A 23,964-nucleotide genomic window follows, 5' to 3' on the forward strand; every position below is an offset into this window, starting at 1 on the left:
TTGATACTATTTATATATTTTCGTAAGTCTAAGATGCTAAGGGCCATTGTTGTTTAAGTTTTTTTAGTTACAAACTAACATGGTTACCCCTCTGAGACCTTGGAGTACCTGTATCATCATCCTTTTTAACAGACAGATGCATATTTCAAAGATCTTGCAAACACAGTTTCATCCTACACAACAGCTAGCATCACACCTAGTACTTGCTACTTCTGACTCAGAAGAGCCAGAACGTTACCAAATAGCAAAGATCTGGCCTTAATGCAATACAATTCACCATGTATTAATTAGTAACTTTTTTTTTTTTAAAGCATCTTTTTTCTTTCTTCCCGTAAGCTATTAACACAAGGGTGGGAAATAATGTTTCATGGGGGCCACTCCAAGAATTTGGTAAGTGGTCAAGGGCTGTACTCTTCCATTATTAATGGAGGAGGTGCAGGGCTCTGGGATGGAGCTTGGGTGCAGAAGGGAGCTTGAGATAAGGGATTGGGAGGGAGTTTGGGTGAAGTAGGGGATCATGACCTGGGGCAACAGACTGGGGTGAGGAGGGGGTGCAGAGCCTGGGGCAGGCGTGCATGAGGGGGTGAAGGGATTTGGGCTGTGACCAGGGATAGTGTATTGGGGTGCAAGGTCTGAGAGGGGGTTGTGACCTGAGGAGGGATGTAAGAGGGGAGTGTCTAGGAAGGTGTATGGCAGCTGGAGCTCTGCACCCAGCTTTCCTGAGTGCTAAGCAGGTGTAGGGCAGGTGGGGAGCCAGCTGAGAATCTTGTGGCTGGATCCAGTCTGCAGATCATCTTTTGCCCGGCCTTGGAGTAGAGGCTGGAGCCAGCTTCTCCATTTATAGCAGGCAGCAGCAGCTGATGATGATTCTGGTCCTCCAAGAGAATGACTGCCCCCCCCCTTCCCCAGCCAATCAGCTGAGGTCCCTGCCTGTGCAGGGAGCTCTGAGCTTCTGTGGGGAGTTTTGAATCTCTGCAGGGAGCTCTAAACCACAGGGAACCTTGGTTGCTATAGTATTTGCTGCTTCATTCATTCTTGAGTGGAACAAACCTCAAATAGTAGGATTTTAAACCCAAAGATGTTGTCCTTACCCCAAGCTCCTGTATTGTTCACACTTACCAGAAATATTTTCTTGGAAGATCACTTTTGTTCCTTTAAGAAAGTTCTTGCCAATCAGAAAGACCTCTTCTTCGCCCTTCACTGAACAGCTGTGCAGACTTTTCTTGAGGATCTCTGGCACACCAGCTGGTTGAGCTATGATTGAAAAGACAGTTTAAAACATAAAGGAACACTAATAGCGCTTGACAAAAGGTATTTCTCTTTACATAATTCCAAGCAAAGAACAAAATCATTCCAAAACTTCTGCCTCTACTTACATAACAGGTTATAAAAGTTAGCCTGAAACAAACTATTTGTTTCCAATATTTCATTATTGCATATGGAAAACAGTTATAACCTCTAAAGCCTCCATTTGAGTGATATGTACTCCAAAATCACTAACAAATTATGCCCATTCCTTTTCTTGTGAAGTATCTAACTCCACAGAGAGGCAATGTGTAAATTAGATTGCAGGGAATGTCACAAAGTTAAAACTGAAGTAGCTGAAATAGTTAAAACTTCACTGAAGTTGAGATTTCACAAGTTCAGTCAGTACACGCCACTTATACTATAAAACAAGAGATAGCATCAGCTTATTTTTAAATTGACCAGTTTTTTTTTAAAAATCCATTGTTTAAAATTCCAGTATGGTTTGGATTCTTTTAAAATCCATTAATTTTTTTGTAAGAAGCTTTCTGCTTCTCTACTTATCAACATCTCTTCAGCAAGAGAAAAATTGAGTAGTCTGATCATATATGGAAGCATTTAATCTGATTATATAAACTGTGCCTCCAAATGCACAAAGTAAGCAATCTGAAAAAAATTGTGGTATTCTAGTCAACTACAGGGAGTCCTGAGTTTAACAGTAAAGTTGGCACAACTTTTTCCACACAAAAATATTATTTTCAAATGATTAATTCCCTTTAAGGTAGTAACAGTTATCTAATGAACCACTAAGATGTATGCATGGTATTCATTTGGACATAAATAATCTTTTTTTAGTTCTGGAGAAGCTAAAAGTTTTTCCATTGCCTGAACTACACAGGAGTAATCACACAATATCATTTTGCTTTGTGTCTTCACCATGTACATGCAGATCCAAAAGCAAGTCTAAACAACTATAGGCACAACTCAGCAAAAATAGCATGTTCAAATCCATACAAGTTTCTATGACACTCACTTCGGTGACACTGAAGCTAGAACAGATTTCAGTAAAATTGTTCCCATAGTCCCTTTTCTTGTATTACATTATTACTAGCCTCTTGGCTGACACAGTGGGGATTGAACAGATGGCTACAGCGTTTTAGCAGCTCACTCTTTTAGCTCTGGAGGTCAAGAACTGCACCAACTTGTATCCTCTGTGACTCTGCATAAAGGAGGACTCAAGCACACACAAATGGGCCGCAATTACACAAGCCCTCAATTCTGTGTTTCAAATGCCAATGGCTATATCTATTGCCTGGGGTGTACATATTACATTTTGTCCTTGCTATGATTCATTTCTTTGATTCTCAGACAACCCATCAGATAAGACTGTACCCAAATAAAAATGGAATGTCAACTGATGAAAGTGAAAATAAATATAAATTATAATAAAGTATTTTACTAATAATTTGAGAATAACTTAAAGCAATGCCTTCTCTCCTCTAGGATCCTAAGCGTCATTAGCAAACTTTAAAATAGAACTTTGATTGTAAGCTTCTATTTTCAATAATTTATATAAAATTCCACTTCCTAATAGATTTCCTATCCACTCACCGTTTCTCTACTCACCGTTTTAAGATCTTGGTGGCATAATGTTGTCAAATGAGGCCCATTTTAAGGGCTCATATTAGTCTTGTACATAGTAACTTGTTACAAGGAAAACAGGGTTACTTACCTGTAACTGTTGTTCTTCGAGATGTGTTGCTCATGTCCATTCAAACGAGGTGCATGTGCGCTGTGTGCATGGTTCCCGCAGCATTTTTTCCCCAGTGGTACCCGTCGAGCCGGCAGATCGCCCCCTGGAGTGGCGCCGCTATAGCAGAGCATAAGTACCCTGCCGGCCCTCCCCCTCCTCAGTTCCTTCTTGCTGGAAACTCTGACGCAAGAGGGGCAGGGGGAATCGAATGGACATGAGCAACACATCTCGAAGAACAACAGTTACAGGTAAGTAACCCTGTTTTCTTCTTCGAGTGATTGCTCATGTCCATTCAAATGAGGTGACTACCAAGCTGCCCCTACCCCGGAGGCGGGGTCGGAGTCATCCAGGAGAACCCTCACACCGACATTCATTGCAACAAGAACTTTAATGCAGAACTGTAACAGAACACAACATAAACTCAACAGAGAGATACAGCAGGAACATGACACGCTGCATGCCACTCAACCACTTCCCTTTGTTTTGTTCACAGGAGGGAACCCAACACAGCTGCACCCACGGCACAGTCCTCCCGCGTCTGCTGGGTGAGAGAGCATAATGCTTTGTAAACGTATGGGCCGAGGACCACATAGCCGCCCTACAGATCTCAAGGATCGGGACATGGGCCCTGAAGGCTACGGACAAAGTGTGCGCCCTGGTGGAATGCGCCGACACGCGAGGTGGCTCCCTATGCGCGAGAGCATAGCACTCCCAAATGCAGAAGAATATCCACCCCGACAGCCGTTGGGCTGAAACTGGCATCCCTTTCATCCGATCATCATAGGCAATAAACAGCTGAGAAGTCTTGCGAAACGGCCTAGTTCTGTCTATATAAAATGCCAGTGCCCTTTTCGCATCAAGGGAATGCAAAGCTCACTCCCTAGGGGAGCTGTGGGGATTGGGAAAGAAAACCGGGAGGTATATGTCTTGCGACATATGAAAGGTTGACAGCACCTTGGGGAGGAACGCAGGGTGGGGACGCAGATGAACCCTGTCTGGAGAACACTAAGTACGGGGGCTCCACCATCAGGGCACGCAATTCAGACACCTGACGTGCTGACGTAATAGCAACTATAAAAGCTATTTATAGATGCTGGCCGGGGCTCCGAGGCCTGGGAGACCACAGGTACCCCCAGGGCTTCCGGAGCCAAAGTCGAAGACCCCTTCGAGGAGGTGGGGGAAGGAGGCGAGGCCGTGAGCTCAATCAGGTCCTGAGCAGCTTCGAATACCATGGGCACGGAAGGGCACCGAGCCAGGATGGGCCCAGGGCTTCCAGCCCTATGCATTGCCCGCCTCTTCTTCTGAGTCCCCTTTGGAGGCCGAACAGGCGAGCCCAGTACCGGAGTGCAGCTCCGTCGGTAACCATCCTGGTGGGTTCTGCACTCGGGTGATCTCCCCCTGGAGTCCTTCACCCGTTTCGGTGCTGGGGACTGGGACCAGTGCCAGCTTCTTCTGTACTTCGGTGCGAGGAAGGTCCAACTGCGGCTCCCGCACCAACACCAGTGCGCTGCGCAACGAAGCTTTTCTGGAGGACACGGGCTGCAGCGCCAACTCCATCAGGAGCAACTTAAGACCGAAGTCTCTCTTGCTCTTGGTTCATGGCTTGAACCCCGTGGAGATTTTGCAGGCGACCACAGGGTGAGCTTCCCCCAAACACTTAAGACGCTGTTCATGGGGGTCTCCTTTGGGCATGGGTTTAGTGTACTCCGTACAAAGTTGGAAGCCCTGCGGGCCTGGCATCACCGTCCCCCTATAGGGAGGGGGGTTCAGGGAGCTAACCAACTCACTTAACTACTTAACCTAACTATGCAAACAGAGAACTGCCAACGGCGATGAACAGACCCTGGGATTAGCACAAGATAACAGCTCCAAAGACATCACAGGCGGTAAGAAGGAACTGAGGAGAGGGAGGGCCGGTGGGTACTTATGCTCCGCTATAGCGGTGCCACTCCAGGGGGCGATCTGCCGGCTCGACGGGTACCACTGGGGAAAAAATGCTGCGGGAACCGTGTACGCAGCGCACATGCACCTCGTTTAAATTGATATGAGCAATCACTCGAAGAAGAACTGGGCTTTAACCACTCCAAATCATTTAACGGATTTTTCTAACAGAGTTAAATTGGCTTGCTTAGACAAAAGCAGTGTTTTGAATAGGGATGTGAATGTTTAACCGATAACCTTAACTGATGGGGGCTGGCGGTAGGGGGCTGCTTCTATCCCACAGGGGGCCTGCTGCAGACAGGGCCTGGAGTGACCCCTCTACCCACAGCTCCCCTTTAATCGGTTAACCAGTCAAACAATATATGTTTAACAGGTTAACAGATTAAATGGTATTTCACATCCCTAGTTTAGAAGAGGTTTAATTTATGCTCAGTATTACACATCAAAACTACTTGGAATCTAAATTTCTCAAGGTAGTGAATGTGTCTACTTGTGATTTTTCTGCAGTGCCAGGGACACTGCCAGCTCTAATAGATATACCAATAGCTCTCATTAGTACAACTGTATACAATTAAATAAGAACATTTTAAAGCTTTATATTAAGAAATAAAAATACATACACATGCAGAAAAAAGGTACACTGCCAACAAGTCACACTGTTAACATACTGGAAGAATATGTTTACAAGCTAAAGTAACTCAGTATAATTGATATGCTACTATTGTATGTTCAGTAATACTTGCTAGGCTAGAGGTTAGCAGTAGTAATGTTTCTGGTTAAAGGGAAAGGTGAGAACACAGAAAAATAAAACAAGATTACAGCCAAAAATAAGGACATCTTCGCACTGAGTTTGTTTTTTCCATGGCGTATTTGACCAATTATTTTGATGCATTGTTTATAATAGTACAGATAAGTATAAAAATGTTATTTACATTTTATATGAGACTAAATTTACATACAACTAGGTACTAGTAATCCTTAAATAGTTAATATATTGGTATTAATGTGGTCTCCTCACCTCAAAAAAGATATTTTGGCCTTAGAAAGGGTTCAGAAAAGGGCAACTAAAATGATTAGGGTTTTGGAACAGGTCTCATATGAAGAGAGGTTAAAGCTACTGGGACTTTTCAGTTTAGAAAAGAGGAGACTAAGTGGGGGGATATGACAGAGATCTATAAAATCATGAGTAGTGTGGAGAGGGTGAATAAAGAAAAGTTATTTATTAGTTCCCATAATAGAAGAACTAGAGGACACCAAATGAAGTTAATGGGTAGCAGGTTTAAAACTAATAAAAGAAAGTAGTTCTTCACACAGAGCATAGTCAACCTGTGGAACTCCTTGACAGAGGAGGCTGTGAAGGCTCGGACTATAACAGTTTAAAGAGAAGCTAGATAATTTCATGGGGGTTAGGTCCATAAAAGGTTTTAGCCAGGGGATAGAAAAGGTGCCCCTGGCCTCTGTTTGTCGGAGGCTGGAGAAGGATGGCAGGAGACAAATCGCTTGATCATTGTCTTCAGTCCACCCCCTCTGGGGCACCTGGTGCTGGCCACTGTCGGCAGACAGGCTACTGGGCTACCTTTGGTCTGACCCAGTACAGCCATTCTTATGTTATATTAATGTAATCTTTCTACCTATACATAACTTTTGTTTTCATACAACGTTCAATTTATTTGGCATTTAAGAGACCAGTACTCAGGATTTTAGACCTACAATCACACAAAAAAAGTTGTGGTTAATCACAGAATACTAGGAGCAGAAGGGACCTCGAGGGGTCATCAAGTCCAGTCCCCGCCCTCATGGCAAGACCCAATACTGTCTAGATCATCCCTGATGGACATTTATCTAACCTGCTCTTAAATATCTCCAAAGATGGATTTACCACAATCTCCCTAGGCAACTTATTCCTGTGTCTAACCACCCTGACAGTTAGGAAGTTTTTCCTAAAGTCCAACCTAAACTTTCCTTGCTGCAGTTTAAGCCCATTGCTTCTCCTCATATCCTCAGAGGCCAAGGAGAACAATTTTTCTCCCTCCTCCTTGTGACACCCTTTTAGATACCTGAAAACCGCTATAATGGCCCCTCTCAGTCTTCTCTTTTCCAAACTAAACAAGCCCAATTCATTCAGTCTTCCTTCATAGGTCATGTTCTCTAGACCTTTAATCATTCTTGTTGCTCTTCTCTGGACCTTCTCCAGTTTCTCCACATCTTTCTTGAAATGCAGTGCCCAGAACTGGACACAATACTCCAACTGAGGCCTAATCAGCGCAGAGAAGAGTAGAAGAATGACTTCTCGTGTCCTGCTCACAACACTCCTATTAATGCATCCCAGAATCATGTTTGCTTTTTTTGCAACAGTGTCACACTGTTGACTCACATTTAGCTTGTGGTCCACTATGACCCCTACATCCCATTCTGCGATACTCCTTCCTAGACAGTCGCTTCCCATTCTAGATGTGTGAAACTGATTGTTCTTCCCTAAGTGGAGCACTTTGCATTTGTCCTTATTAAACTTCATCCTGTTTACCACAGACCATTTCTCCAGTTTTTCCAGATCATTTTGAATAATGACCCTATCCTCTAAAGCAGTTGCAACCCCTCCCTGCTTGGTATCATCTGCAAACTCAATAAGTGTACTCTCTATGTGAATATCTATATCACTGATGAAGATATTTAACAGAACCGGTCCCAAAACAGACCCCTGAGGAACCCCACTTGTTCTGCCTTTCCAGCAGGATTGTGAACTGTTAACAACTACTCTCTGAGAATGGTTATCCAGCCAGTTATGCACCCACCTTATAGGAGCCCCATCTAAGTTGTATTTGCCTAGTTTATTGATAAGAAAATCATGCGAGACCATATCAAATGCCTTACTGAAGTCTAGGTATACCACATTCACTGCTTCTCCCTTATCCACAAGACTTGTTATCCTAACAAAGAAAGCTATCAGATTGGTTTGACATGATTTGTTCTTTACAAATCCATGCTGGCTACTTCCTATCATCGTATTATCTTCCAGGTGATTTCCTTAATTACTTGCTCCATTATCTCTCCTGGCACAGAAGTTAAACTGAATGATCTGTAGTTTCCTGAGTTGTTCTTATTTCCCTTTTTATAGATGGGCACTATATTTGCCCTTTTCCTGTCTTCTGGAATCTGTCCTGCCTTCCATGATTTTTCAAATATGATAGCTAAAGGCTCAGATATCTCCTCTATCAGCTCCTTGAGTATTCTAGGATGCATTTCATCAGGCTCTAGTGACTTGCAGAAATCTAATTTTTCTAAGTGATTTTTAACTTTTTCTTTTTTTTTAAATTTTATCCTCTAAACCTACCTCCTTCCCATTAGCATTCATTATGTTAGGCATTCCTTCAGGCTTCCTGGTGAAGACTGAAACAAAGAAGTCATTAAGCACCTCTGCCATTTCCAAGTTTCCTGTTACTGTTTCTCCCTCCTCTTTGAGCAGTGGGCCTATCTACCCTGTCCTTGGTCTTCCTCTTGCTTCTAATATATTTATAGAATGTCTTCTTGTTTCCCTTTATGCCTGTAGCTAGTCTGAGCTCGTTTTGTGCCTTTGCCTTTCTAATCTCGCCCCTGCATTCCCATATTGTTTGCCTATATTCATCTTTTGTAATTTGTCCTAGTTTCCATTTTTTATATGCCTCCTTTTTTATTTTTAGATCATGCAAGATTTCCTGGTTAAGCCAAGGTGGTCTTTTGCCATATTTTCCATCTTTCCTACAGAGCGGAATAGTTTGCTTTTGGGCCCTTAATAACGCCCCTTGGAAAAACTGCCAACTCTCTTCAGTTGTTTCCCCCCTCATTCTTGAAAGAATGAAACAAAGAAAAAATTGTGTGAAGGCTCTTATTTTCCATGGTCCCAAGGCTCCTGTCCTCCTGGTAAGAAGGACAGAAGCTTCCTCATCTTGCTGCTACCACGACTGGTCACTGGCTCCCAGGAGGAAGAAGTTGTACAAGAAATGGGGAAGCAATGCCCTCTCAGAGTGACACTGTGTGGGGAAAGAGGCTCAAACCTTCCACTGAAACCTCTGGTTTTATCTCCCAGGGTATGTCTACACTACCACCCTAGTTCGAACTAGAGTGGATAATGTAGTCATTTGCATCTTGCAGGGCGCCGCCATTTTTAAATCCCCGTTAGTGCCGACTCCGTGCCCGCGGCTACACGCGGCACGGAGTAGGTAGTTCGAATTAGGCTAATTCGAACTACCGTTACTCCTCGTGGAACGAGGTGTACCAGTAGTTTGAATTAGAAAGCCTAATTCGAACTACCTACTCCGTGCCGCGTGTAGCCGCGGGCACGGAGTCGGCACTAACGGGGATTTAAAAATGGCGGCGCCCGGCAAGATGCAAATGAAGCCCGGGATATTTAAATCCCGGGCTTCATTTGCAACTTCGAATTACTACATTAACCACCCTAGTTCGAACTAGGGTGGTAGTGTAGACATACCCCCATACTGTTCCATTTAAGACAAATATTCAGCCCACACATAGGTTTTCAATGCCAACAGCATTTTAACATTCATGGTTAAAAAAATTCATTTGCCTCTGTCATAATCAGAACTGAACTAACTTTTGATCTGAACTGCTATAACTCTACAAAGCTGTTTATCCACTTCTGTTCCTGAAAGGGGGGCAGTTACATCTACATTTATGCTATAACAATGATGGTAACTGCCTGTACCTGAAAAGTCTGAGGTGGGTCGCCGAGTTAGTCTGTAACTGAACATAAAACACAACACAGTTCTGCAGCACCCTCAGAGACTAACAAAACATGTACATGGTATCATGAGCTTTCATGGGCACAACCCACTTCTTCAGATGAAAGAAGTGGGCTGTGCCCACGAAAGTTCATGATACAACCTACATGTTTTGTTAGTCTCTGAGGTTCTGTAGAATTATGTGTTGTTTAAGTTATATTTTGTAGTAGAAAAGGTTTTTTCATTCTGTGATCAAGTCAAGGCAATGTGTTCACAAATGTTTGAACTTTCAAAATCACCATGTGTGTCAATTACAAATCAGAAAATTATGGCTGAAAAAAGATTTTTTTAAAAAAGTGTTACAAGAAAATTTCAAAATGTCAGATTTCTTACAGATGACCTTTCATGAGGTTACACAGCAAGTCACAGTGTTTTAAATAGATTAAAACCCAGCTTCCTCTGATTCTAATTTTTACTTTGCTACTTACTGCATAAAATCGGAGAGGAGGGTGTCTGGAGCGTTAAAGTAGAGCCATCCTTCCGAGTGATGTTAACACGGAACACCAATCTGGCACGGGTGCTTTTTTTCTTGGAACCAGCAATCCCTATTCGAGCTTCAACATCTGCATTCCTCAACTTCAGTATTCCTACACAATCAACCCTAGCAACACACAACGTGAGAGTTAATAAGCTAGTGTGACTTCCAATACCTTAACTATAAAATTTCCCAGAACCTGGAGTTTAGTACAATTACCATCTGAAAAAAAATCCATTCAGATTTGTTTACTAAGTAACAGAGCCAGAATTTTATAAATGCAGTTGGAGTACAAAGCAGTTTATAGACTTTTAAGACATAACAGGGCACTGAAACTGCACCTCAAATGAGTTATATAATCCTAACCTCAATTTATCCCTGCCTGCTTTGTCCAAGAGATGAAGTAGAAAGGCAAAAAGTAGTGAGAAACTATGAAGACTGCAAACCTAGAGAACTTCCATTTCCTCCACAGTCAGTCTGCCAGGCACTCAGTTTGTGTCTGCAGATCCCCACTCATGCAGACTGAAAAAGCTCTGCTGTGAGGCAGTAAGGAAAACTAGCAATATGAAGGACTACTTTACCAAAATCCTACATCTAGATGGTGCTGGGTCCTGTGGCGAGGGCAGGGGACTGGACTCGATGACCTCTAGAGGTCCCTTCCAGTTCTAGTGTTCTGTGATTATTTCCACTCTAAGGTAATGCCTTGGCTTGGGGCATCAAGAAACTTCACATACATGGTTGACTTATGGCTACTGGAAGCTGGTGCAAGTAAATGTGCCGCACTTAGCACAAAGGGGCCCCTGGCTGCTAGAATAATACAAAATAAATAACCACTAGTGGCTGCCTCTGTATCCTTAGTAAAAGGACCAGATACAATGTCACATGTGGGCCAGCAGCACTATGCATGAAAGGTATAACCAGGATGCCTGCTTCATCACCACCGCCATCGAGACTGAGTGGGCCACCCTGTCTGCAGTGCTCAGGGCCATGTGCAGTGCTGTTCTGGCTACAAACTGCCCTTCTTTGACAATGGCCTCAAACTGTTCTGTCTGCACTTCTGACAAGTGATCGATAAACATGTTACCCATAATGTATGTAGCTGTATTCAGCCATTATGACTGAATAGGTAGAGACTCTGATTCATAATGTTGCTGATGATCATGCCTTCCTCCACAAAAGGTCTAGCCTCTACCAAGCTCTATCAGATGGGGTTGACTTGGCATGATGTTGCTTGCCATGTGTAAACCACGTCCGTTACTACAGAGTTAGGCTGAGGGTGAATAAAGAGGAAGTGAAGTCTGTCTCCTCTGAGATGGCATAATTCTTGTCAGCTCTTTTGCATGTCAATGGTGACTGGGGTCTGCCAGATTACTTTGACAGGGTCCAGAAGCACCTCATTAATTGGGAGGACAATTCTGGAGGAAGAGGTGTGGAAAATATCCATCAGCTTGTGGTATGAATGTCACCTTTTGTAAGTGAAACAAAAAACAGGACTGTGTAGCACTTTAAAGACTAACAAGATGGTTTAATAGGTGATGAGCTTTCGTGGGCCAGACCCACTTCTCAGATCAAATAGTGGAAGAAAATTGTCACAACCATATATACCAAAGGATACAATTAAAAAAAAATGAACACATATGAAAAGGACAAAGCTCATCTGCTACCTAAGCCAGGCTGCATTACAGCCTTTGCTGATGAGGAGCAGCAGCAGATGTTTGCTGGTGTGATAATCTCCACTTCAAAGCCTGGCTTGTTACTTCTCTAGACAAAGTGAAAACCATGTAGTGGACTCAGAGGCACCTGATGCTCCTAAGTATGGGATCTGTAAATGGCCCACAGATCCCAATTATGAACACAGGGGAGAGAGGAGAGTGAGGAGAAGCACATGGATGGTTGTGATGGTGCCCACAGATGACCGTATCAAACTTGAGAGTCAGGACAAAGGTTTAATTGGGGAGGTCCCACTGTTGTAATGGTAGGCCATGCTGCGAGACCAGAGAAAGACTGCCCCCCTCTCTGGAAAAGGGTGGTGCTGACCAGGGTGCTGGGTAAATGGCCCAGTGCCTGTGGTGATACTGGGAACCTAGTACCAAGTAGTAGAGGAGATTCTGGTTCTTCCACGACCACAAGGTCCCCCAAGAAATGGAATTCCTATGGTATCATTGATGCACTCGGTACCGTCAGGCAGTGCCCGTGCTGACTTGTCAATACAGATTTTTATTTATGGGAGGCATGCTCTAACAAGGGTTGCTTTGATGCACTCTGTGAGGATGGCTTTGTCAGTGCGAATCTTTTAGAGGTGGTATGGTCTGTCTTTATCTCTGGAAGGCTACGCCATTGAGTCCAAGCCTGTGTCCATGGGGTTCTTAGACGATATGACAGAGGTTGTACGAGAGGGTCACTGGTGTTTCTAGGTACCATGCTTCAGTGCTGTTGGTGCCAAAGTAAGCGAGTGCGCCAAGGATCCCCTCTGGCTGGCCAAGAATTCAGTTTGAGGACTCGGAGTCCTTTTTCTCGGAGTCCAGCTTTCAGGGGTGGATCAGCTGACTGGTGATTCTGTGCTCTGCAGTTTCAAGGCTTTGGGGATGACAACCATCTTGGAGAAGTTTCAGGATCGGGGTCAGCTGATGGTAGGAGTGCACCCTACATGAGGAGAAGCTTTAACTTGAGCTCCTGAGTCTTATGAGATTTTGCCTTCACTTGCTGGCAGAGGGTGTACTTCTGCAAAGTTTGCGCCTCTCCAGGACATCAGACACAAGGAGAACACCCATGCATTATGGGAAACTGCCCCCTTGAAGGTAAGGTGCCTCATGAAAGTGGGGGAACCAAAAGGGCAGGAAAATATGAAAGAAAAAGAAGTTTCTTTGTCTATTTTAAGAAAGGTAAAACAGAAATTCTACTAAAAGGATACAAAAAACTCCAAGCATAGCTACTATTTATACTAAAAACTATCAAAGAAAGACTACTGTTCATGCCACTGGAGGCCAAAGGGAGTTGAGAAGGAACTAAGGGCAATTTGTCTGGTAGCACTAGATAGCCTCAAGGTAGAATACAAGAGAGGAATGGGGAGGGCACAGATATAGGCTGCACAAACACGACTACCTCAAATCTCTGATCCGAGGCGTGAAAGGTGCCAATACACTAAGTGGCCTTTTTTAAAAAAACTTCCCCTGCGTCTAGACTGCCACTGAGTTCTTTTGAAATTAAATCGAAAGAACACGGTGTTTTTTTCAACCACGGTAAACCTCATTTTACGAGGAAGAATACCTTTTTTCGAAAGTGCTCTTTTGAAAAAAAGGTGTTCTTGAATGCAAACAGGGCTTTTTCGAAAGAGCATCCAGACTGCCTGGGTGCTCGCTTTTTCGAAAGAAGTGGTTGCAGTCTAGACACTCTTTCGAAAGAGGCTTTTTAGAAAGATTCTTTCAAAAAAGCCTCTTTCGAAAGAGGCTTGTAGTCTAGATGTAGCCCAACAGTGGAACACCAATAGGGACATTATTCAAAGACAATATATGGCTTTCTTCTAAGATGTAGTACATGGATTTGAGGACTTCTCTTATGGCCAAACAATACTTAGTTTAGCATATCGCATACTAAGATTGCTTTTCAAAGTAGAGCAGTTGGGGAGGGAAACAATGCCCTTAATATTGAAAGCTTGTACTTCTACTAGAGAGAAAGTGTGTCAGATTACAAATGAGTATTTTGTAAGCTGATAATCGCTGCAATGTAAAAATAGTAATGAATAGTCTTGTACACAATCAAACAGTCTGAGAAAAGCTCAAGCTATCATATGAAAAGAAAGTCAGAATGAGATATAACACTGGAAATATTTTTTGGCCTAAAAATCTTCATTCAAAACAGAAGGATGACAGCTGCAGACCATGTCTTGGGAGGTGTGTGGCATTTTGTGCTCACTTGTGTGCCTGTCAGAAAAAAGATACCAGTTTGCATAAGAAGGGATAAAATAAATCACCCGAGACTGGTAATGGATCTGGCCTACTGAAGAAAAAAAAACAAAAAAACGCTAATGATATTTCCAATACACTTAGAGCAGCAGAGGAAGGTGGCATTGACAAGAGCAATTTGGAAATTGGTCTTCTTAATCATTCTCCAAGTCTTCTTAAGTACAAATTGGGACAATTATCTCTAAATCACTTCTTATTCTTAAAATCTCTGTTGTAATGAAGAAATATCAAAAATAAGAAACAGAACCCTCTTTTCCTGGTGAGAATAAGTTCTATAATTTCTAGGTATTTCAGAAAATATTTTCTGTTTTAAGCAAAGTCCCTGGAAAGGGAGAACATTGAGGAAAGGTCAAAAGATAACCTCCAATTCCCTAGTGACAAATCATAGAAAAGCAGCATCACAGATGGTCATTTCATCTTACCAATTGAAAGAGTTGGAACTTAACTTTCAGTAGACTTAAAGAGGCCCAAGGCTTTCAGGCTGGTATCACTGAGCTCAAAAACAGATGCTAATCCTTCTTTTTCTTTCATTAATGATGTATTAATTACGACAAGTCAAAGATCCAGATCACTGGTTTGTACTTTAGGATAAAATACTAAATTACAGAGCCAGGCATAGTGCTTAGTCACTATATACCAGTGTTTCTTAAACTTTTTCAGACCGAGGAACACCAACATTTTTTTTTAGAAGGAATACCAAGGATTTTTGGTTGTGAGGAAAAAAAAAAAAAGTCTGGGGGAAAGGGTCAGAGGGAAATTATCGAGGGGGAAAAAAAGGGTTGGGGGAAGTTATTGAGAAAAAAGTTCCCTACCCCTTTAAGGGCAGCCATTTTGAATTTTGTTGCTCTCCGCAGCATACCTCCGACTGCCTCGCGGCACACAGAACACAGTTTAAGAAACACTGCTATATACAGTATGGGCAGCTGAACCTTCAGCATCAAAGAATCCAAATAATGCACTTAAGATTGTTTAAATGCTTCTGAAAATGACAATTTTATAATGAAGACGATAGCTGTACTTTGTCAAACGTCTGATTGGTTGCCAGCTTCATAGATCATGGCCCAGTTAATGGACCATCAGATAAATAGGGCAGGAACAGAACAATCCGGGCTGGTGGAGCACTGAAAATGCTTTCTGCATTTCTCACTATGAACAAATCCAAAATCTGCTGGTCTCTGTTCTTTAGTAAGTGCTAAAAACACAGAGGGAATCCCTTTCTTTTTTCTTGCCTGGGGACAATCTAAAATAGTTGAACAAACAACTGCACAACATCTAAAGCCACTGTCAAATCTTCATATCCTGCAAGTACTTTACACAATGTTGCAAATTGCTACACAAAGCGAAACCCAAATATAAAATCTAAACAAGAAAAACAATTAAAAAGATGTGTCAAAGTGAACAATGGATAAAATAAACACTTTGGGTGAGCTAAAGGTGGGTATGAAGTGAAGGCATTTTCCTTATGATCTGTAGTCTCACTAGTGTTTTCTGTATGTCAAGATACTCCTATTGTAACTGCTTTCAAAACAGTCTGATGAATAAATCCAAAAAGAGTCTCTGAAAGCAAATTAATGAAGGTGAACATTAAGTTAAAAAAAGGTATTTTGACAATAAAAATGGCATGTTTATAAAAATGAATCTGTTTGCTCAGCTTGTTTTCTCAAATTCTGGAAGCAAGCAAATTCAGTCAATAATGAAAAGAGCAATTTCTTTCCACAAAGTTTTAATTAGGTCAGACAAGACAGTCTATTTTTAGTCTTTATGATCTTGCTCCATGCTATAAATGTGTAAATAAAAAGACCTCTTATTTAAAATGTCAAATTACACTTTCAAACTTGATTCCTGAAGGAAAAAACCCAAAACACAGTGCAAAAAAAAAAAAAAAAAAATACTCACGCAAGTGTCATGTTGTTGCTAGGGTCAAGGCCAACTTCTATGACGGTAGTGCCCTCTATATCCACCTCTTTGCAGGGAGTAGTGTTTCGCCCAGTCACCCTGCAGGCCTGGTAGAACCCATGTGGCTTTACTCGTCCAGAATCATTACCCACAAATACCTGCAGCACTACTGGCTCATTGTGACCTTCCAGCTAGAACCAAGCAACAAGAAGTAAACAGTAAATTGAATTTATAATTTATTATGAAATAAAACATTTTTAAACCAGTACAACAGAACTGCAATATTTCAGTGAAAAGATACATCGAACTTCCAAAAACCTGACAGCGTAAATGAACAAGGAGAGGGGAAGCAGAGAATTTCTATATAATTTACAAAATGGCAAACTGCTTAGACTGTAGCCTCAGGAATACCAAAACCTGATTTAATACTTCCACAAAAAATTATCAAGTAAGCAGCAACTAGCATTATCAGTTAAAATGTATAATTAATGTTGATTCATTCTCAAAGTATCTTGTGAATAAAGGCTTCTTAGAGCCACAGGCTCATAGATGCTAATCAATATGCTCAGTATTAATACGTTGCCCACAATCAGTTTGCAAGGCAGTACATTTATGCCATGAGAAAAATGTGCTAAGTCTTAGGGCATTACAGTACAGATCTATAAGTGCTGGAATTATATATAAACTTACACTGAAATTTCAAACTAAGTCATGATTCTTAAATTTATTTTTATAAACTATATTTCTACATTAATGAACTTTTAAAATGTTAATAGTTAATACTGTTTGTTGTTTTGCACTCTGATTACTGATCACTCCTGCTGTTTGAGCAACTTCAGAAACTCCTACATCACAACAAAGCCATACAGTTTAAGATAATTTCATTTTAACTAAATAATATACTTCTATGAAACTGTACAAAGGAATCTCTAGTACACCAAAAAGCAATTAAGAAAATGTTTTCAAAACATTACATAGTTTGGAGGAATTTTATATATGAGAAGACATCCACCATTCAGCGTACATAGTGATTTAATTCTCTAATATTTTCTCTAATCCCATTTTTAATTAATAATTTACTTAGTGGTTTGGTTTCCAGATAACAGATCAAACACCTTTCAATATTAGAAATGCAATTCCTATTAACTGGAAGAAATCAGTATTTTGCATAATTTTTTAAACTAATGGTAATTACATTCAATTAATTGTGCAGTTCTTTGATACAAAGTTAATTCAATAACGTCTCCAGCTATAATTGTATCCAAAATCAAACTCCAATCACAGCTAACTTTCAAATTTAAAAAAAGCTCATCTTCAGCCTACACTCTCTCAGTGCCACTTACACACGTCTTACACAAATCCAATATTGTTGATTTTATGATTTGTCTGAGGATTTTTCATGACTTTAATGAGACATTGGTACATATGCACAATATAATTAGTCTGCTTCCCAGGGTTGGCCTTACCATGAGGCGAACTGAGGCGGCCGCCTCAGGTGCCAGACTGTGGGGAGGGCGCCACTAGGACCCAGAGTGTAGAAAACTGTGTCTGCTGCTGGTGCATATGTATTCTCTCTGCTCTAGATGCACAGAGATAATGGAGTGCTATGAGAGGAGTAAAACAGGAAGAAGGCAGAATTGAGACCTTTCAAAGTTTTGGCCCGAGCGAGAGGGCATGGGGGCACCATTTGAGCTCCCTGCCTCAGGTGCCAAAATGTTGTAGGCTGGCCCTGCTGCTTCCTGACACACATCTTCACAAACAGGACTATTTTAACTTATATGGGAAAAGTTAATGAAACTGTGCTCTCCATTTGCCTGATGGAATTCTAAAATATATTCAGAATTTCTTCCAATGAGCAATAAAGACTCTTCTGTGAGTACGCCCAGAAGTTAGAGCTAAATCCAAAGCTTACTTTCTCCAGACTTGTTTAGTTAGCTGCTTTCATCTTGGAATTTTTTTAGTTGAGTATGTACTTGTCTAATAATATATATTACACTTCAGGGGGAAATGGAGGTGGACAGATGAAGGTTGTTTTTGACTGTCATTTTAATGTACCTTGAAACATGAAGAAACAGCATTATCAAAATGTCATACTCCTGATCATTCTTCTTGCCATTCCCTGTACTTTTTCTAATTTTTTGAGACAGGATAACTAGAACTGCATGCAGTATTCAAGGTGCAGGCGTACCACAGATATGTATAGTGGCATTATGATATTTTCTGTCTTATTAAGGATATGAGTATGTCACAGATTCCATGACTTTACTTGATCTCTAGAATATGGGGGCTCCACAGCAACCCAGCCACTGCTGGCAGTGGGGGGGGAGGGGTGACACACTCCGGAGCTCCCCAACCCTGCAGGGTGGTAGGGGATCCCTTCTCTGCTTCCTGCTACTGCACACAGTGGAGCAGTATGCTGGACCCTGCACCCTCCCCATTTTGTCATGTATATTTTTAGTAAAAGTCAGGGACAGGGGTCATGACTGCTGTGAATTTTTGCTCATTGCCTATAACCTTTTCCTGACTTCTACTAAAAATATCCATGACAAAAATCATAGCCTTAATTATCTATCTCTTTCCGAATGGTTGCTAACATTTTGTCAGTTGTTTGGATTGGCACCTCATGTGGTGTAGCTGTTTCAGAGAACTACCCATGATAACTCCAAGATAGAGTCCCTATTAATCTCTATTAATCAGTTAAAAGATTAAGTAGGATGAGGTGACCACTCTAACCTGGCTAGAGTAGCCACTAACCCCACAGTCCCTCCTGTGCAGGACCGCCATCAGCCCTTCCCCTCCCCTGGTAGCCCCATGCGGGGCTCCTAGCTCCCACCACTGCCCACAGTACAGTGGGGCTGCTCCTAGGCACTGGTTAATTGTTACCTAGTAAGGGTCATGCTTACCAGGTAACCGGTTACCCATTCACATCTGTACTCCAAAATCACTTTGATTGCTAACAGCTAGTTTTGAACTTTTGTATATTTGGTTGGGATGTTTTTCCAATGTGTGCTAATTTTGCATTCATCAACACTGAATTTCAGCTGCCATTTTCTTACTCAGTTACCCAAATGTATAACCCTTTGCAGTAAGCTCTGGATTTAACTATCTGCGCATGTTGCCATCTTGTTGTTTATTTCCTCCCCCAGATCATTTATGATTATGTGGCACAGCACTGATCCCAGTACTGACTTTTGAAGGACCCTACTATTTACCTCACCCCTATCAAAACTGACCATTTATTTCTTTTCTGTTCTTTGTTTCCCGATAACCAGTTACGGATCCATGAGAATACCTTCCCTCTTACCCCATGACACCTTACTTTGCTGAAGAGCTCCTGGTGAGGGACTTTGTCACGGGTTTTCTGAAAGTTCAAGTAAAGTGTATCCACTAGATCACCATTGCCCCACATGCTTGTTGTCTCTCTCCAAGAATTCCAACAGACTGGTGCGGCATGATTTCCCTTTACAAAGCAATACTGACTCTTCCCCGACATACCATATTCTCATCTATCTGCCTAATAAATCTGTTCTTTTCTGTAGCTTCAATTGGTTTGCCTCATACTGAAATTACTCCAGATGTAGCCTCACCAGTGCCGAACACAGGGAATAATCACTTTCCTCAATATGCTGGCAATCCTCTTACTAATGCCATTAGCCTTCTGGGCTACAAGGGCACACTCTTGACTCATATCAAGCTTCTTGTCTACTGTAATCCTCAGGTCCTTTTCTGCACAGCTACTGTCCAGCCAGTCAGGCCCCAGCCTATAACAATGTATAGGATTCTTCCATCCTAAGTGTTGAACTCTGCACTAGTCCTTGTTGAACATAATCAGATTTCTTTTGGCCCAAATCTCCAATGTGTCTAGGTCACTCTGGAGGCTCTCTCTTACCTTCCCCCTCCTACCCAGCTCAGTGTCATTCATGAACTTGTTGAGGCAGGAGCAGCCCTAGACGAGCTGCCGGCAACTGGCACCCTAGGTGAAATGTGCCATCGGCGCCCCCACCTCCAAAGCCATTTATCTTGGCGCCCTAGACGACCGCCTAGTTTGCCTGTATTGACGGGCCACCACTGTGTTGAGGGTACAAACTAACTCATCATCCAGCTCATTAAATGAAGATGTTGAACAAAAACTCTTCCTCCTCCTGCCTTTTCTCCCCCAAGGTTGAGGTGGGGGGCCAAACTTGCATTACTCTCTCTCCATGTTAGCTTTCCCTATTAAAGATTGCAGGGACCCTAAGGTAGCAGAGGACAGTTCATATTTGTTTATATGGTAGGCCTGATGCACTCAAAGTTTTCATGCCTGGCAAGCTTCACTAGCCCTTTGTTATTTTGCTTCCAACTATGCTACTCCAGAGGAGGGATGGGAGCAGCCATTCATGCTGGCCCTGGGGTACTAAACACTTGTGCTGTAACCTACATGATCTCCATGGCTTAAGCTCTGGTTGCTAGACAAGAGTGTCCTCCATACAACTATTTTTAGTGTCACCTTGGGCTGTGCTAGCACAAGTCTGTCTAATCATACTACAAGTCGCGCACTCAGCTGCACTGTAGACATGCACCCGCGGTAAAAGCATTTTCTCCAGCCCTCAGTTATTTTTGTTGCTCTTCTCTGCATCCTCTCCAATTCTATGAAGTCTCTTTCTAAAATACCGTAACAGTCTAACCAATGAGCAACACAGAAAAATTTACTTCCTTGCTCCTATTCTCTACTCCCAAAAATACATCCAAGGATGACATTAGTCCTTTTTCCCCAAAGCACTGCCAAGTACTGCTGATAAACATACTACCTTTACAGTTGGAAAACCTTGTTGTGTCCGGTCCTTCACTGAGCCCCGGCTGCCTTCAGTCAAGTACCGAGCTCTGTGCTGGGTCTCCGGCTGTACCACAATCTTCAGCTCCTTGCCTTCACTTTTAGTAGGATACTGACCACACAACATCGGACTCTTCTTCCCTCCAGTTCCTTTCTGGCTTTCTGATGCTCTGGGAAGTCAAAGCAGACCATCAAGAACATATTATAAGAAGTTCCCATATAAAATAAAATCAAGGTAAAGGAAAACCATAGATATTTTTAACAACCCACAAATTGGCAGGTGAAATATTTAAAAGAGCAAATGTTTAAGCTGCACTTGTCTCACTGACAGAGGAGGAGGAGGCCTGGAGGAGAGGCAGAACAGTGCTTCTTTGTCTCCTCAATTCAGGGAAAATATGAACTGGTTTTCATGTAAAAAGCAAAGAAATGGGAAACCAATTAGCATTACTAGAGTAAGTTAATAGGAGAAAGGCACATAACCTCGCCTCTCCCCAATTTTGTATAATCAGAAAATGTAGGGACTATGTTTTAGATCACATTACAAATATGCATACCTTGAACAGAATTAAGGTTAAAGAATATACATTTCTTTCTAGATAGAAAAACAGCCTCATGCCTGTCTCCTTCTGAATTTGCATGATCATGCAAATTCACAAGTACTATTTGGCAATTTCTGTCAGATCAGATTGAGAAATGTATAGGAAAAAGCGGTTTTAAAAAGTATTTGGCTTAAGCAGATTTGCCATAATTGCACTGACTTTAAAACGAACAACATGCATGCAACAAGACCATCTCCACCCAGGTGTGTGGCTTTCAAGAGTACTCTAGCTTGTGATCAGTTCCATAATTAAAACCTGAATGAAGAAGCCCTCCAAAGTATAACGTTTTGCAATCAATGTTTTGTCCATTTTAAAGGATTAAGAGAGAAAATGTCTCACTGACCTTATACAGAGGAGGTTTGTATATCTTGAACCAAAGTCTGATAAACCAATTGTGAACAGAACTATTCCCCTGGCAACTGAGACAGTCTGGAAGAGGGCTTAATCAATCAGCGCAGAATTTAGCTTTAAACTTTATCAAAAATTACTTTTGGCATTTATGGCTATAAAGAAAACCTTCTCTAGCCAATGTTGCCTTCTTGAACATGTGGATAGCCTGAAATAAGGGAAAGGAGTGAGATTTCTAAGAATCACTGTTTCAAGGTGCCTCCTTGGCAATTTGGCTGGGGTAGGAAAGGAAATCTCTTCTTCCAGGCCACTGATGGTGGACCTACCTCCTGGCAACTTTGCCAGTCCTAAGCCTGGAGAGGCTATTTGTACTCTGAGTAGAAGAGGGGAGGACACATGGTGAATCTGCAAAGTATCCCCAGACTGAAATTCTTACTGTACAATAAATACAACAGAGCAGGGCTCCATAATCTACAGGAAATGTACATTTTTGAAGGTTTTCCCAACTCCTTGCCCATCTCCTTTGCATAGCTGAACCACAGTAGTTTTGCTACAAGACAGTCCTACCATTGCTGTACAGGAGAACGGAAGTTTTCCCCTTAATACTGCTATATCTGATTTTCAAGAAGGTCTCACTTAAATCACGACTTGCAAGACCCTTGAACACGCGCAACAAAAGTAGAAATAATCTTTTGCCTAGTGATCTAGTGGATGATTTACTGAGAGTTGCAGAAACTTAATATTGTGTGTTCATGAAAGCTAACCTCTCCAGACTCAAACTGTCCTATGAGCCTGTTATTTATTCAATCTGAGCATAGAATCCCCAAGTGCTTCACCAGACCTGTTTTGTACACTTTTCAAATTAAATAAAAGATGTAGAATTTAGAGGTCATAAAAGCCTACAAAATTGGAATAGCAACATTTTATGGCAATAAATCCTTGGTTATTCAGCTTCAGCATAACCAAAGAGGGTCTTACACCCCTCTCTAAAATAAAATAAACCCTCTTCAGTTTTATTTTCACCCATTTTTCTTAATCCTACAGAAATCATTGGGACAAGGTACACAAGTCCAATGAAATACAAAGTAAACAAATTTAGAAAGCAGTATGCTTTAAATTACTGTCCTAGTTAATCAAAAATACTAACTACATTCAAGGTTTTAAGATTATCAATTCTCCACATTCTCTGTTAGGAAATTATTCTGGTATGCTGGCAGTTAAATGTGAGATGTTAAGTTTGAATCAGTAAATTTCCTCCGCTTTTGAAGACATGAAGAATTTTAAATTGCATAATGAAACATAGAAATCAGAAAAGGAATGTTAAGCAATCCAATTTTTATGAACAGTCATATTACTCAAAGCTCTGAGTTTGGAATTCACATTTCTTCGCCTTTACAACTCACCTAACTAGCTATAATGTCACAAAAGAATTCTCAGTGCAGAAACATAGTATGGGTTACACATTTTCATCTCACATTCAGCATTCCAGCTAAACAGGTTAATGAAGGAGACTTGGAGATCACAGGAATTTTGATGGGAAGAGAAAATAGGCATATGACCCATTAAAAATATACACACATCTAATACTTTAGTCTCCTCAGACTACTTATGTGGTTTCTTTAATTATTTTGTTTTTGAATCCTGAGATATCTTATCTTTCTTGATAAAATACTCCACATTTACTGTGTTATTTTGGTTTGAACAGGTTCTGATCATCAATTATTTGGAATGTTTTCCCCTTAGGAGTCTCTCGAAATCATGGTTATTTTCAATCTAATTAATTATATTAGGGGAAAATTTAAAATATTTCACTAGAATCTCTTTTATTTGTCCCTGTTCCAACCATAAAGAAGAGCTGGTATTTCTTCACTTGCCTTCTAAATTCAGTTACCTTTTACTCCTAGAATCAGTGGCATTCAATTTCTCATGCCTTTGCAAACAGCAAAAGCAGTATGGTATATATAGTATTAGTTAAAAGGCATCAGAACTAAACAAAGAACTCTGAACCAAGGCTGGAATGGTAATTTCAAATTATCAAAGCTAAATGATTGTATTAGAACACATTCCATGGTGCCCACTCAATATCTCAACATTCTATTTGTATTTGTTTCTTCATTGCTCTGATCATTTAAAATGTGTGCCATCTGAATCCCAGCTGCT

At 41.5% G+C, this 23,964-nt stretch overlaps 1 protein-coding gene across 15 annotated transcripts in view; it reads right to left on the bottom strand.

The window, feature by feature from the left end:
* The window catches only part of NFAT5 (nuclear factor of activated T cells 5), a 157,522-nt gene that overhangs the window by 33,545 nt on the left and 100,013 nt on the right, over nucleotides 1-23,964 (bottom strand). For all 15 annotated transcript variants that reach the window (XM_006122231.4, XM_006122230.4, XM_075939769.1 and 12 more), the window contains 4 exons: nucleotides 20,835-21,027; nucleotides 16,048-16,238; nucleotides 10,143-10,315; nucleotides 1,120-1,254 (listed from right to left, as the gene is read on the bottom strand). In XM_006122231.4, the coding sequence (XP_006122293.4) occupies nucleotides 1,120-1,254; nucleotides 10,143-10,315; nucleotides 16,048-16,238; nucleotides 20,835-21,027 (692 nt within the window). The remainder of the gene's footprint in view (nucleotides 1-1,119; nucleotides 1,255-10,142; nucleotides 10,316-16,047; nucleotides 16,239-20,834; nucleotides 21,028-23,964) is intronic.

This window comes from Pelodiscus sinensis, chromosome 12, assembly GCF_049634645.1.
Source record: "Pelodiscus sinensis isolate JC-2024 chromosome 12, ASM4963464v1, whole genome shotgun sequence".
In the NCBI taxonomy this organism is placed as follows: domain Eukaryota; kingdom Metazoa; phylum Chordata; order Testudines; family Trionychidae; genus Pelodiscus; species Pelodiscus sinensis.